Source organism: Amphiura filiformis, chromosome 12 (assembly GCF_039555335.1).
Source record: "Amphiura filiformis chromosome 12, Afil_fr2py, whole genome shotgun sequence".
Taxonomy (NCBI): domain Eukaryota; kingdom Metazoa; phylum Echinodermata; class Ophiuroidea; order Amphilepidida; family Amphiuridae; genus Amphiura; species Amphiura filiformis.
This window is the reverse complement of record NC_092639.1, coordinates 50,801,388-50,816,592: the sequence shown is the minus strand read 5'-3', so window position 1 is coordinate 50,816,592 and position 15,205 is coordinate 50,801,388. Positions and strand designations below refer to the sequence as shown.

The 15,205-nt window shown below is 39.3% G+C and overlaps 2 protein-coding genes across 3 annotated transcripts; both read left to right on the top strand.

The window, feature by feature from the left end:
- The first annotated feature begins 2,322 nt into the window (after positions 1-2,322).
- On the top strand, positions 2,323-3,333 carry LOC140166891 (lengsin-like). The gene has a single exon (XM_072190377.1). The coding sequence runs from the start codon at positions 2,323-2,325 to the stop codon at positions 3,331-3,333; it is 1,011 nt and encodes a 336-aa protein (XP_072046478.1).
- A 2,147-nt stretch (positions 3,334-5,480) lies between these two features.
- On the top strand, positions 5,481-15,159 carry LOC140166369 (complement component receptor 1-like protein). Of its 2 annotated transcripts, XM_072189816.1 has the most exons (4): positions 5,485-5,803; positions 10,067-10,264; positions 11,237-11,326; positions 13,714-15,159. In XM_072189816.1, the coding sequence occupies exons 3-4, from the start codon at positions 11,283-11,285 to the stop codon at positions 14,570-14,572; spliced, it is 903 nt and encodes a 300-aa protein (XP_072045917.1). In that variant the 5' UTR covers positions 5,485-5,803; positions 10,067-10,264; positions 11,237-11,282; the 3' UTR covers positions 14,573-15,159. The 2 variants fall into 2 exon arrangements, with proteins under 2 accessions (XP_072045918.1, XP_072045917.1); XM_072189817.1 differs by lacking the exon at positions 13,714-15,159 and having other exon boundaries at positions 5,481-5,803.
- The last annotated feature ends 46 nt before the right edge of the window (positions 15,160-15,205 follow it).

Here is a 15,205-nt window from a genome sequence, read left to right as displayed (position 1 = left end):
CTCAGACACCCCCCTACGTCGCGGGGGCGTGACGTGCAGCGCTGTCGCGCCGAAGTATCAATGACTAATCATTTTCATTGTGTCCCCCCCACTTTCAAAAATGGATTTACGCCCCTGCTATATTGTAATGCTCAGCCGCCGCCCGGGGGGGTCACTCCCATTGTGGCCTGTACACCATCCGCGATAATCAACCTTTGAAAAGCACCCTAAACAAGGATTTAACCCTTGGCTAAAACGACACCCTAAACAGGGATTTCATTCCTAACATCAAATTTCATACCCTAAATTTCATTTCCGCGTATTTAGCAATTGCAATTTTGCTACCCTTTTTTCCAATTTTTCATGTTTTTGACACCCTAAACGCGATACGCGCGTATCGTGCCTACCCACGAAAAACGACCCTTTTTACGCGTTTTCATTATCGCGGATGGTGTACAGGCCACAATGGGAGTGACCCCCCCGGGAGCCGCCGCCACTGTCGATCCTATAGGCCTACCTAAACCAAAAATTTACCAGTGAAGGACACTCTTACTTTTGTGTTGGCTTACAAGCCGGGCTTACAAGTAAGTCCCGTGTGGACACACACTCGCTTGTAGCATAATTTAATTGCTGGCTCGCTTGTAAGTTACATTCAAAAGTAGGCTACCGTCTAAACACACCCCGTACTTCCATGCATGATTCACCACAACTTCACTAGCGTTCTGAGTGTATGATCAATCAATCATCTGGTCCCACTAGTTATTTTCCTGGGTATGGTCATTAACTTCACTGGACATGCTGGAGGGCATGGAAACTGTTTTTTTTTTCTCTAGGTCATCGAAATTGCTCTGATGGCCTACAAACACAACGAACTTGGCCGATTTAGGTACAAGACAGAGCAAGATGTGAGTGGACATGTAAACATTACAAATTTACCAAAAAGTTTGAAAAAATGTAACCAATTTCATATATGGGGCTGTGCAAGGATTATGAGCCCGGGATTGAGGGTAAAATTGGGCAAAGATGTTTTGGCAGGCCGAGGGGGTGGGGGAAAGAAATTTGTGGCAGGCAGAGAGGGGGGCAAGCAAATTTTGGCACACATTTATCGTACACCTTTTTAATATCAAAAAGGCTGGAAACATGGCGTTCAATATGCAAATTTTCCTGCTCGCTATACTTGCTATACGCTTGCAATATCATAATTATATGTACAGTTTGCAAATTGGGAATCCAAACATTCGGCATATGCAAAGGGGGGGGGGATATTTTTTGGCAGGCCGAGAGTGTGGAGGGGGTCAGGCAAATTTTGGCATGCCGTTTGAAAATTGTACTGCCCGATCATAATTATTGCATAGCCCCTTTTAAGATCGTACATTATGGCTTTAAGTCATTATTGATTTCATCCGAGGTCAACTGAGTAAAGATTGTCAGATTGTCATGAAACTTGGTAGATGTGATGACAGTTGAATCCCGAAAATGTTCAAGATTATCTGAGGCCAATATTAGCCTTTTCGAAGTATGGCGTACACAAAAGGAGTGCTGTCTTCAATCTGGGTAAAACCCGGCAAATTCAAAAGACTTTACCCACTTCGTGCAGCGCCATCATATTGTGTCCGCCATATCTCGAAAAGGCTAATTGATTGCTGGTTCGTCATGAAACTTGGTTATGCCAACTTGATATGAGCCAAGTCATTTCATGATCATCTGAGGTCAACTGAATATAGATTGTTGGGTGGATTGTTGTGTTGGATGTAAGCGTTTACAATTCTGAATTAAATGTATGTAGCACATATTTGGAAAGTAAATTTAGCTTTAAAAATAACGATTCGTGAGTCTTTCACAGCCTTTCACATCCGTTTAATTAATCCACACACAAAACAAATTATCAGCATTTCAGGCACTTTTATCATCGCAAAATTATCATAAAATATTATGATCTTCATATATGGCGTTGTGTTTTTTTTAAAGACAATTCTTGTATTAAAGTGAAATGCTAATAACTATTACAACTTGCTACTCCAGTTGAAATCCACACACCCCTTATGGAAGACACGACCTTAACCTTCCACACAGGGATCCTTAGGCCTAATCCTTCCACACAGTGAGCGTAAATCTCATGTATACGAGTGGACCTGAATTAAGGACTCCGTTTGAAATCTACTTCCCCTGTGTGGGAGATAAAGATCATTTCATCCATGGGTCTTCAATTGTAATTTCTAGAAATACTTCCTATGGTGAAGGGAAATTAATGAGGTGTCACGGTCACCATGGTCACTGGAGACGACAATTGCAAGATTCATGGTTTGAAGTATGCAGTGTCTCTCCGCCTGTTGCCAAACCAAGATGGGTAACCTACTCTTCAACTATGAAAACACGGATACCGAGAAAGAACACTCCAAGGATGAGAAAGAACGGATCGGCAACATTATGTCAAGAATGAAAGCCGACGATGTTAAATTTGTCAGGTTTGAGCTGTCTGATATCTACGGAGTGGCACGCTCTAAGATTGTTCCTGTCAAGCATTTTGAAAGCAAAGCTACTCGCGGTACTGAATTTAGTTTTTCTTACATGGCTTGGGATCCTTCCGGCAATTTTATTTCCGATGCCGAATTCGCTGCTGCCCGAGGGGGATGTGCTCCTGATGTATTGACATTCCCTGATATGGACACATACACGACTATCCCATGGCGTGAAAATACGGGAAGAATTCTGATTGAACCTACGCTAAAGGGTAAACCAGTTGCTGCTCATCCTCGTACAGTAGCACGACAACAACTCGACTCGTTAAAGGAACTCGGCTATGCGCTGTATTCTGCTTATGAGCACGAATTCTCTGTTGTTAACAAGGATACTCTGGAGCCCTACACACAAGGAAACAACTGCAGATCAACACTTCGGAATGACAAAGATCCCGACCTTACTCGTCAGCTGATGACAGATCTTCCTAAAGTAGGTGTTGATATTGAAGTGTTTGAAAGCGAATGGGGAGCTGGTCAGATTGAAATCGTCAACAAACCCTCTTTTGGTATTCAAGCAGCAGACACCTCGCACACATGTCGTATATCAGTCAAAGAAATCGCCATTGAACATGGATACATAGCAAGCTTCATGACCAAACCATGGCCTGAAAACGACAGTCGCACTGCACTTCATTTCAACCACTCTCTGTGGGACATCAAGGGCGAGAATAGTATGATGACGGACAATAATAGTAATGGATTATCTATAGTTGCCCAACACTGGATAGCAGGGGTTTTGGCTCATGTACCTGCAATTGCTGTTCTGATGGCTCCAACAGTCAATTGCCTCAAAACATATCACATAAAGTGGTACCATTGTTCCCACGTATCCTAAATGTGTGCTCGTGTGGGTCTGAAGTCTATAAAGGAGGCTTTAGCTGTCGATGCAATCATCTTTACCACCCAACTGACTTAAGCCGCTTCATTTAAATAAATTGAATGCTCTTGCTGTTCGATTACACATTAGAATGTATGAAGGCTGCCATTTCCACATATCTATATTACACTATAATGGTAATCGCTATACGTATACATGTAAGTATAAGTATAGGCCTATAAAGGTTGTTTTTAAGAAATATCCATTTAATTTTATTTTAAGAAGGAGATTGGTATAGAACTAGTGGCGTACCCAATGAGGGGAGGGGGTTGGGAAGGGACAGATTCACCCCTGTGAGAAGTCTTGGGAGGGTAGGAGGGAGGAAGAGGGGAGGCGGGGATATGGAGAATGAGAGAGGGCTGGAGGAAGGGAGAAATGAAGAGATATAATAAAGACAAGTAGATAAGATGGAAATATATAAGGAAAATGATGGGAATGAGAGAGGGAGGGTGAGAGGGGACAAGAAGAGTGAGGGAGTGATAAAGTGTAGGCCTAGGAAAGAATAAGTACAGAGAAGGAAAAAGAAAGGAATGATGAATGCATTTAATAATAATTATTAGGCCTATATAATAACTAAACACATAACAGCACTGGGCAGCCATTCGATGATGTCAATGCCTTTATTCGTTACGTAATTAAAACGCCCAGTCAGATGTATTTCACACCTGCCAAACACAAGTCACCCAATTTCGAAAACTGAACGTTGAATTTACACTCTCATGAACTCATTGATTGGCAACATTTTCCAATATGTCAGCGCTCTAATCGGAAACAATAGAACAATAGACCCCTAAAATGTGAAATGATGCGGCCTTGGCGGGGATTTTGAACTGCATTCCATCACCCGTGTTACACGTATAGACAAAAGAATGATAAAAGTTTACAACACAATACAATATAATATCGAGTTTAAGCGGCTGTAATCCACCCAATTGGGCAGTCACAACACCAGTTTGGTGCGGGCCCGGGTGCGAGACCAATGGCCGAATGAATTAAGCAGTATGCAGACTCCGAGTATTAGACGTACAATATTGTATGTAACATATCTACGTTATTTAATCTATTGCCATTCTATTTCCAGTAATGTTTAAGTTCTAACGAATGTTTGATGACGTAAAATCGATAATATGTTACGTATAATATCTGGTAGAAATATATTATCGATTTTACGTCATCAAACATTCGTTAGAATTTAAACATTACTGGAAATAGAATGGCAATAGATTAAATAACGTAGATATGTTACATAGGCCTACAATATTGTACGTCTAATAAAAAGTCTGCATACTGCTCATAAGGGGAAGTGATAACCTCAGCTTACTGCTTTATGACCATCACTTTGCTCGTTGGATTCGTCTGAGAATGGTGAAAGTATATTCTTCACTTTTGGTGAAAAGCCCCAAAATTGGCACAGATGTAGCTCTTGATATGCTTAACAAATTTGGATCCGGGGCCCATTTGAATTCATTCCAAGATGGCGGGTAGGGGTCATCGCATATTTTATTGTATCGATTGAAGAGCTTTTATACATAGCTAATAATGTGTAATTGTAAAGTGGGGGATTTCAGAAGCGTTTAATGTGCCCGAATTTTCGCTGGATTGAGTTGAACATGTCGAACAACTTCCATGACCGACTTCTTTTTGCACGAACAGATATTTTCAGAGTGCATAGTCTCCAGCCCTTAAAAATGACATCAACTCGATCCTTCTAAGGGAGAGCAACTCAAAAATGAAATTTTGCTCCATATCCGACTTCAAGTTCACACTTCCATCTCGGATAATAATCGCACTAATAACAATTATTACATTCAAATAATCATCACTATGTATTACATTAGTATCGTTGATTGTAACCAAATGCCTTCAATAAACTTTATTGATTTGGTCTATGCCTCCTATTTGTTAACCAGAGTTGCCATATTCCTGCACAATTGGGGTAGTTTTGAAGGCTAAACATTGAAAAATCAATCCTTCCGCGCTTTCTGTTCAGTTCTATACCCCGAAGAAATCAATGAGTAAATAAAATTTGGGCTACTTTTCAACTTTACAATAGCAGAGATACACACTATTACCGCACATCAATCCGGGACATCAACTGCCCATCACACACGGAAGAGGAAAACACCTTATGAAGTCAGTCAAACATGAAGAAAGTCAACAATACATGTTCACCTTGAGGAATTAAGCTACCACAAGATGTATTGTTATCATATTCGTCATTACTTCAATTGCTATTATAGTTAAAGAGCAACGAATTTGCTTGAAACAATAAAGTTATCTCTGCTGAAGAAATATCACCGATTATTATAAGTCAACTGGTATCCCGGGTCTGGTGTTTACTGTTGCTTAGCCAAGATGGAGAGTAGTCCATCCTCATCATTCACATCGTCATCGATTCAAATTGGCGTGTTGTATATCTTTATTTCGGGTAAGATATTTTCTTGCATTTTACTTCCGTGTGTACATAATGCTCAAATAGGTATTATTAAAGTCAAAATAACTGCTATAATTACAATGAAAACTAGCTTGAAAACGGGTTATGCTAAATTCGTGAATTTATAATATTTGTTCCATTTGCACAGCTATTGGAAACTTAACCAATCATCAATATTATCTAAATCAAATGAAATACTAGAGGAAATATAATTTGCAAACGGTATACCTTAAACGTTCGCCTGGCGCTATGGGCTCCCTTGACATGACTGGAATTTTAGACACAAAACTAAATGTGCCCTCCTATAAAAATCCCACCAGCAAATAGGGGCACTTACCCTTAATTCTTGTTGGGATTTTAAGAGGAGGGAGTTCTCTATTTGTACATGAAATTTACACCAATGCAAAGAAGCCCAGGTCGGGGCCCAGGTGCGCCATTAGGCGAACGTTTACGGTATTAATGTGGAGCTCCCGGTGGAGCTGTTTGGTAAAGTAGAAAAGAAAAGCCAAGGATCTGAATTAGAAGCTATTGGAAAGTGTTGAAATCATTTAAAAGTATTTGATTATAGCATCGAGCTTCTGATTAAGTTATTATATAATTTGAATATTGCGTGGAATCGCGATGATCGATTACAAAGGTATAGTTCCTTTTATAATTCCAACGGACACTTAAAATTTATCGAAGACAATAAAAAACAACAACATTAATATAGCCTACACGTTATCAGGAAGCATTTACATGTAGGCTTGCATGTTGTAGTTGCAGATCATTCTGCAGGGGAGCCCGCTCATCGATTTCTATTTTAGGTAAAATTGATTTCTCTTTTCGTTTAAAAATATCTTTTGATTGATGTTGTCCTTGTTTATTCAATAAACCATGAAACAGTCTCAAATGGTTCTTTGCAATAACACTTTTGAACAACCTTTAAAAATATAATGATTATGAATACCTTCATGGTTACTGTTAAATTATATAATTCTGTATAAAACGACAATTAACAATTTAGATTTAATAATTGATACAAATAATAATTTCACCCTGATCATGTTGACTATTCATGCAAGGTTTAGTTAGAACGAAGATAGAATGATAGTTACTAGTATGACGATAATGAAAACGTTTAGAAACTTTTTCATTATCGATATTATCACAATAATAGCCTACTGCTGGTGTAAGTTTTAAAAGTTAAAATGCATTTCTATTATTACTTGTTATATTGCTGCTTGGTAACACATTTTAATTTTTATGATGCTTTAGTTCAAATTATTAACCTAGTTCTATAGTTCCTCGGGGGGCCGGCAAACGAGGCGCTTATGGATTTTGTAATGTCAGGGAGGAATTGTAATGGTCCCATCAAAGTTTGGTCCCATACAGGCACTGAACAAGTGCTAGCATATCGAGCTAATCTCGTAAGAGGATACACACATGCATATTTTCATGTAAATATTTTACGATTTTTTACCTTTTCCGGTGTATCAAATCTTATTTTGGCTCTGAGGTCACTTACAAAATAAAAATCTGAAAAAGGTAACATTAATAATCATGCTGAGTTAAAGAAGCTAGCAATTACAGAACTTAAGTTACAAGAGCGGAGGTAGAACTTATTGAATGACCCTCATATGTAGGCCTACTTCTTCCGGGACTTCTTCCACTCGGATTACGTTATTTGATTACGTCGGTTTAGTAATAAATAGGACAGATTTGCGTCATTCTACCATGCGGATCATTTACAAAATAATGTGTAAAACTGGATCATAGTGAATACAATAAATACAGAATATTACGGCAGAGTAAAAAAAAATACATGTTTCTCGTCCGCGCCCTCCTCATTTTTTGAAGATTTTTCAAATTTCTTTTTATTTTGTAAACTTTCAGTTATAACTTGTAGAAAAAGATGTTTCAGAAGTTGAAACTTATTTTACGGCTTTGTAAATGCATAATACATCATTTAAGAAGAGTTTTGTGATCACTATAGGGGTCTACCTCTCAAAACAATAAAATAAAAAGGGCCTCCTCCTTTTTCTCAGATATCAATCTGTATGTCGAATACCCGAAACATGGTGCCAGATACAGGTATTTAGCGTCGTTTTCCAATAAAAAATAAAAATAAAAAGCCCCTCATTCTCCTAATTTTAAAAACCCGGACGAGAAACATGTTTTTATTTTTACTTGGCCTAACCTGGTGAACATACAGGGAATGTTAAACCTTTTTGGGGTGCCCGCTACGGCGGGCCCCTTATTTGGCTTGACTTTGCAAAAAGCTTCTAATTTCGGACTTGCTAGATTTACTTCGCAACTGTTTTGCTTAAAAGTATGCCCAAAAGTATGCCCAGCTTTGAAATAATAACACAACTTGCTTGGCTTTGGTTTTATTATTGTTTACTAATATGCATGAGATGAAAGCTTGTGCGTATAGGCCCGTTATCCTTTGCTTAAATACAAAACAAATGTACTCATAAAAACACCAAATAAACCGATGGCGCTGTGCAGCTTTGGCTGTTGGTGCCAGCGAGGGGAGACAAGCGCTTGGTGTGTTTTCATGGTTTCGTTTTTCAGATTAGGAAATGTTAATGATTTTGGGTTGCTTAGTATAAATGTACTTTTTATAAACATTGTCAGTGCAATAATACACCTGCTTAAATAAATGGAATGAAAGGTACTTTGTAAAAGCAAAATAATTACTCTTGTCTTCGATCGATACTATCAATCATAAGAGTCCCCTGCTTAACGAAATTCAACAATTTCAATATCCAATGCAATTAATATCCTCACTACAATAAATACAAAACTTCTCCATCCCACATGATCACAAAATGACACGGAAGCTTCATATCATTCATTTCAAAAATACAATTTAATTCAATCCAAAACGGTCCTGTCATATACACCTCCCCCACTCAAACACATATCTTTTGCATTAAATCATCTTCCCTAAGAAAAGAAATCATTCTGCAAACCTAATCACCATGGAATTCACCACATCACGACCAAGCTTCACGACCCCATTCCTTTTTTAAAGGAATTTGTTATTAATCAATTAAGTTCCGTTGCACGAAGTCATAGGTCCGGTTTCTCGAAGCTTGGCTAGTGGTCACAGACTTTCAAAGCATATAGCCCAGCCGATGTGGATCCATTTTATCATGTTTATTGATTTATATTTCTAGGTGATGTATATGATGTGAATTGTTGTTAATATGGGTATATAATTATGTACAGCTACCTGGGTATGTATAGGACTAATTGGGCTTAAAAGTCTGATGGCTTAGAAAGTCTGACCACTAGTCATAGAGAAACCAGCCCATATACATGCTTGAACCAAAGTGGCTAGAATACTTTGCTTGAACTGATCATGATAATTCATAAGCTAATCAGATTTTCTCTTAATTTCATCACATTGTCCATACTGAGAGGATTTCTTCAATTTTACAAATTGCACCAAGGTTTTTTTTACGATTAAATTACTGATTTCGTTTTGGTACCTTGGGCTGATCTAATCTCATTGTTTGGTAAGTCTACTGTAATGTATACATTAGTGTAAATCTAATTACATGCACATAGAAGACCAAACACATTATAAATCGTCGTATAGGCCTAGACTATCATATATGTTTCTTAGTGAAAGGACGTTTAAATTGTATTTTTAGGAAACAGGGCAAGTTTGAATTAAAATCGTAATATGACTTTAAATCCCCTAGAACACCACTATACACCGTAGTAAAATGACCAGAAAACTTTCATCCTGACAGTTGTTCAATTTGGCAAATATTTGGCAAAGTATAACCAAATTAAAAATCGTAATTAAGGCTTTATCGACTACTTGGAGCAGACAATGTGATGTGTGTGAGGGGTGGTGGGGTGTGATGTTTAGTCGTTGTTTTTGCATATTATTATAAAATTTGACATTTTCTAGCAGTGCTAATAGAAATTTTAAATGGGAAAATAACATATACATAGTCACAGACCTGGCACTAAACAAATTAATTGTTTGGAGCATGCGGAGAGGAGCATGTCCTAGCATTGATTGCACTCAAATATTAAGACAATTAAAGCTGACACATAAGAGAAATGGAACATGGGTTCTATATACAAAGGACTCAGTGGATTTAAGTGGGGGTCATTTCCGCCCCATGTTCATCTCGGGAGTGGGGAGGGGAAACGTCAAACAATGTTCTGGGTCACATCACACAGTAAGTCCAAAAACAATTTTCACGTTGGTGATTTGTAACATTTGTCTCTCTCGTCTATGATTTCTAACAGCTTTCCAACTTGTTGCATCAAATTGCCCATCACCATCAGTACCGTTCGCAAACGCCCACAATGGCTCAATAGATACCGTGTATCCTCCAGGAACAACTCTTACATACACCTGCTTGACTGGCTTCACGTCAGATGATAAGTACAGGATCTGTCAGATGGATGGGTATTGGACAGGCAATGATAAAGTCTGCAAACTTAGTAAGTTTCTTGAAATAATCGTAATTGTTGTTAAAGATGTATAATAGCGTATAGCCACGGTGGTTTAAAGGGGGACAGCTTCCCCCGGAAACGTGGCCCCTGTGGAAAGCTGGCTGGTATTTAATATTCTCATGCCTTTATGCATACTTTTTAGCTCATTTTGACCATTTCCATCAAAATCCCCCCTTAAAGGTTGCATTGCCCCCCCCCCCTTCCCCCTCTGCAAAAGTCCTGGCTACACCACTGAAGGTGTGCGATCCGCCGATCAACAGCCTAATCCTCCACTTTACCTCATCGAAATTGAAAGGTCAAGTTTATTTTCCTTATCACCCATGTAAAATCGTTTAGATGGTGGGAACAAAACGTGGTAACAAGTGGCAAGTACCCCGGTACCACCTGAAGTATGTACAGTTGTCTATGGGGCATTCGTTTTTGCATCTAATATCAAAATCAACTATATAGACCAATATTACGCAAAATGTGGAATCATATACCGTAGAATTCCGTCTAGAAGCATATATGCCTCTAAACGAGGGGTTTTTTAACGAAAGATATGAAAGGCCAACACCCTTCTCAAAAACAGTGCAATAGATTGGTCTTACAAATATACATGTTTGTACAGCCGCCTTTATCAGTAATATAGTTGTTCAAACGCCAAATAACGTTTTTGTTGAGAGTGTCTGCCTCTTGCCTCTTGTGTCAAAAAAACCTCGTTTAGAGGCATATATGCTTGTAGACGGAATTTTACGGTATACTGTTTTAGGGATGAAATCAAACCTCGACCGGCGGTTAACGGCGGTTCCGTCCGGTTGCCATTGTTTAGAACAAATGGATATTTCTTTCCTTTTACTATGTTTACAGAACCTTTTTCATTTCTAGAGTAGTTCTCATCTTGCTGGCCTTTGTATAGAACCATATTCAGTTCTTCAGTTGGTGGATGTTATAATCTTCTTTTCTTGTACCCCATTGCAGATTTTATAAGCTTCTTCGTCGCTCTGATGTCAGCTGTTGAGTCATCATGATTTTCATCATGCTAGTTTCATGTCTGTTTTTTGGGCGCAGGTAAGAACATTTTCCTCAAAAATAATAACTATTGAATATTTTAATAACAATAATAATTTAACAATAACAATTTAATAATTTGGTACATATGCTGGGCACTATCCTTATATCGCAATGACTTCAGAAAAAAGGAATCGTATATAGAACACGTTTATTGTTGAAAGCTGTACAAAATTATTTTTTTGTTCTTTGCCACCATAAGGGTCATTCCGTATCAGATCACCCAATAGGTTAACGCTAGGCTTATCCCCTTTAAACTTTATACACTCCTCCTAAGAGGTTACACTTTATATGTGACGTGTCATGTCAAAAGGAGACACTTTTGGGCAGGTTATCAATTTTGAGGTTTTTACATATCTTAATTATAGAGATATTTTGCGCCACAACGCCGTTTTCCCCAATGAAATCGGACATTCCTAAACGAAGATATTGAGTTCGAAAGTTATGGTATTATAAAATTGGAAATTGAGATATCGGCCTTTAAAAATATTATTGACAATGTTGAGAGTAAGAATTACCTTGAAAATGTCTCAAAAAATACAAGATGCCAGTAATATTCCGGTCTGAAACTATCAGACAATATTTTTAACATTAATAACATCACAAATTCGCAACAAACCCAAATTGTGAAAAAATCACCCCCGGGTAGATTTTTGGCTATTTCTCCATTTACGATCCTGCCCAAAAGTGTCTCCTTTTGACATGACACGTCACATATACACTAGCTCCTCATATATCAAAAGTACGCGGGTTGCGTTGATTTGTGTATAATGTGCACTTTGAGTGCATTGATTCATTTTTCGGACGGGTTGATGCATTTATATTTGGTCCTATTTTCCAACATTTCTAGTGATAATTTTGTTATAAAAACAGCAAAAATCATGTGTTTTTTCTTCTCGTGTATAGGTTAATGAACGCGTATTACTTGTTGCTTGAGAAATTAGACAAAATAATGCACTTGCACTGATGCATAGTGCAGTTTTGTCCACGGCAAATTCACCGTGACCTTTTCAGCCATAAACCCGCTTAGTGTTAACCGAAATATGCAGTACTAAACCATTATAGTAAGTCCAATGCACATTACCACGTGATAATATTAATCCAATGAGCGATCGAATTGTCTGCTACGGTCGACTAATCCAATCGATAATGACGCTATTGACATGTACGGGTGGAGCTCCACTGACTGAGTTTTGGGGATTTTTCACTGGTTTGCTATCATTTACTCATCAAGGCGCTCCATCGTTATTATAAGGACTATGCTAATAGTTTAAAGATTGACATGCAGAAAATAAACCATACTTGATTGACAGAAAGTACTAAATTTGTACCTATTACGGTTTGGTGGCACTCCTCTTCCAAACGCGACCAAGTCAGGGCGGCCCGGTGAAGCAAAATGTGCATTGGATTAACACGGGAGTTTGGATAAGATGGTAGATTTCCCTTCTCATACAAATGCATGCTCTCCCGTTATTAAAGCTTATACCGGATTAAAAATTCAGATATGTTGAAAAGAATTGAAACATAGAGCAAGTACTATAAAAGCAGAGCTTTTATACTTTTTGATATATGACGCTAACTAGTTCATCTCGTATACCCACAGCATAGCGCTACTACTACGGGTCAATTACTACTCACATAGATGTGAGTGTCCCTGTGTTGTGTGCATACATGTAGTTAACAATAACTGCATGATGGTTGATACAATAATGCACTCCTCCCTTCGTGGCTCGTGCATTTATGCATCAACATCAGCGCGCATGCATTTCTCTCCCAACAAGTAATACGTGTTCATTAATCTATAATTAAAGTTTGACACAAGTACAAAATGTAAGGCTGAATATAGTATATTTTCTCTTACCCCACTTGCTGCAACATGTAGGGCCTACAGATCTAAGACAAAAAAAAAGAAGAAGGAAATCAACCTACCGAATCACTCCTTTCTAACCACTGTCTGGGCAAACAAACACTTTTTTGGCCTTATATAGCGCCTTTTACGTGTATCAAAGCTCTTTACATTTATTTCGCTGTCATTAGAATATGTCAGTTGCCATAAAATTCTCTATTCCCATACCTTTGGGCGGCGCTCAGTTTCAGTTCATGGACATATTCCTAACAGCTCCCCATTTCACCCTTGGGTAGAGAGAGGCAAATGAGGTAAAGCGCCTTGCCCAAGTGCACAACACGATGGCACCACCGGGGCTCGAACTCGCAACCCTCCGATTGCGGGGTAGATCCTGTTCCGCGCGCGCTGTATAGAGCCTGAGCCTGTACCGCGGTACCACCGTGCCCCCAAATATTTCTACATTATCGTCACAAATATGAAAAATAATGAAAATAGTACTAAAACCATCTATATACCTTTGTCTTGACTTTTCACTTTTTAGAAAAAGGACAAATCCTCACCGGACAGTGATCAGAGAAGATTCCTCTTCCACAGTTGCAATGAAGGACTCACGAACACCGACACCATTAGGAAGTTTCTATAACAACAATAGAGCATCATTTCAAAATGGCGGCTCCCGTAAAAACGGATCTGTACAAAATGACTCCCTCCCCGAATATGTCCATAGTGACTCCCTCCCCGAATCCTATATCACAGACGATGACAACCTGAGTTCTCTTCCAAGCCCGAGAGATAAGCTTAATCATCATGATCATATGGAATTGAATAACATCAGCATTTACACACCGCCACCGCCTTCTCCTCCACCTTCCGCCACAATACCAGAGAATGATCTTAGTTTCATTCCCCCACCTCCAACTCCAATAAAACCTGAAAACATCGCCTCGCTCCTCAACAGTGAACCGACTACAATACCAGAGTTCACACCCCCACCTCCAACTCCAAACAAACCTGAAAACATCGCCTCACTCCTCAATAGTGAACCGACTACCAGTGAAGATGAGGGACGCATATCGAATCCTGGTATTGAAATCTCTGACCTCAGTTTCAATCCCCCGCCTCCACCTCCAAGCAAACCTAAAAACATCGCCTCACTCCTCAACAGTGAACCGACTACCAGTGAAGATGAGGGAGGCTTATCGAATCCCGGTGTTGATGATGTAGACGGAGAGAGGTCTGAATTTGAAAAACTAGGTTTCACAAGAAACCCCTATACCAGTGCAACTTTTATCAGACAAGGAGAGGGCTGGGTTCACGATGATGCTAGTTTTGATAGTTATGATGAGGAAGAGACGGAAGAACAACGTCAACACAGAGCAGCTATAGATGTTGCTCTCTAGTGCTCCAGGATCCCTCCAGATCAACGTCAGCACAGAGCAGCTGCAGATATTGCTCTCTAGTGTTACAGGATCCCTCCAGAACAAAGTCAACACAGAGCAACTTGTACTTGTTTGTATAATTTGAATGCACTTCAATTCTGACTGTGACGGCAAATCACGTTCCAAGGGATCACGATCTAAGTTTAATACGTATCACCATCAGTGGCGTAGCGTGTGTCATCATATTGGGGGCGGGGGCACCGACCATGATTGGGGGCACCGGGTCTGATGGGGGCACAAGCCGTTTTTTTGGCAATTTTCCAATGGGATTTTCTAAATTTTGCGGTTGATTGGGGGGCACGTACCCCCCTGACGCTACGCCACTGATCACCATAGACCATTGAATGATTGAAACATGTGTTTAGATCATTGAAACATTTTGGATGGTCTTTGGTGGCACTGACGGGTTTATGATTGAGTAGAAACTGGTTTAGTGTTGCACTTAATGTTCAATGCATAGGAGACCATGACAAGCCCTCTCTGACATTACAAAATCCACCAGTCGACTACCGCCAGGGCTGCCAACCGCCTCATTGGCCCAAGGCGCGCACCCACTTGAAGAAATGAGTGTAGTTCGTGCAAGCTGAAAATTAG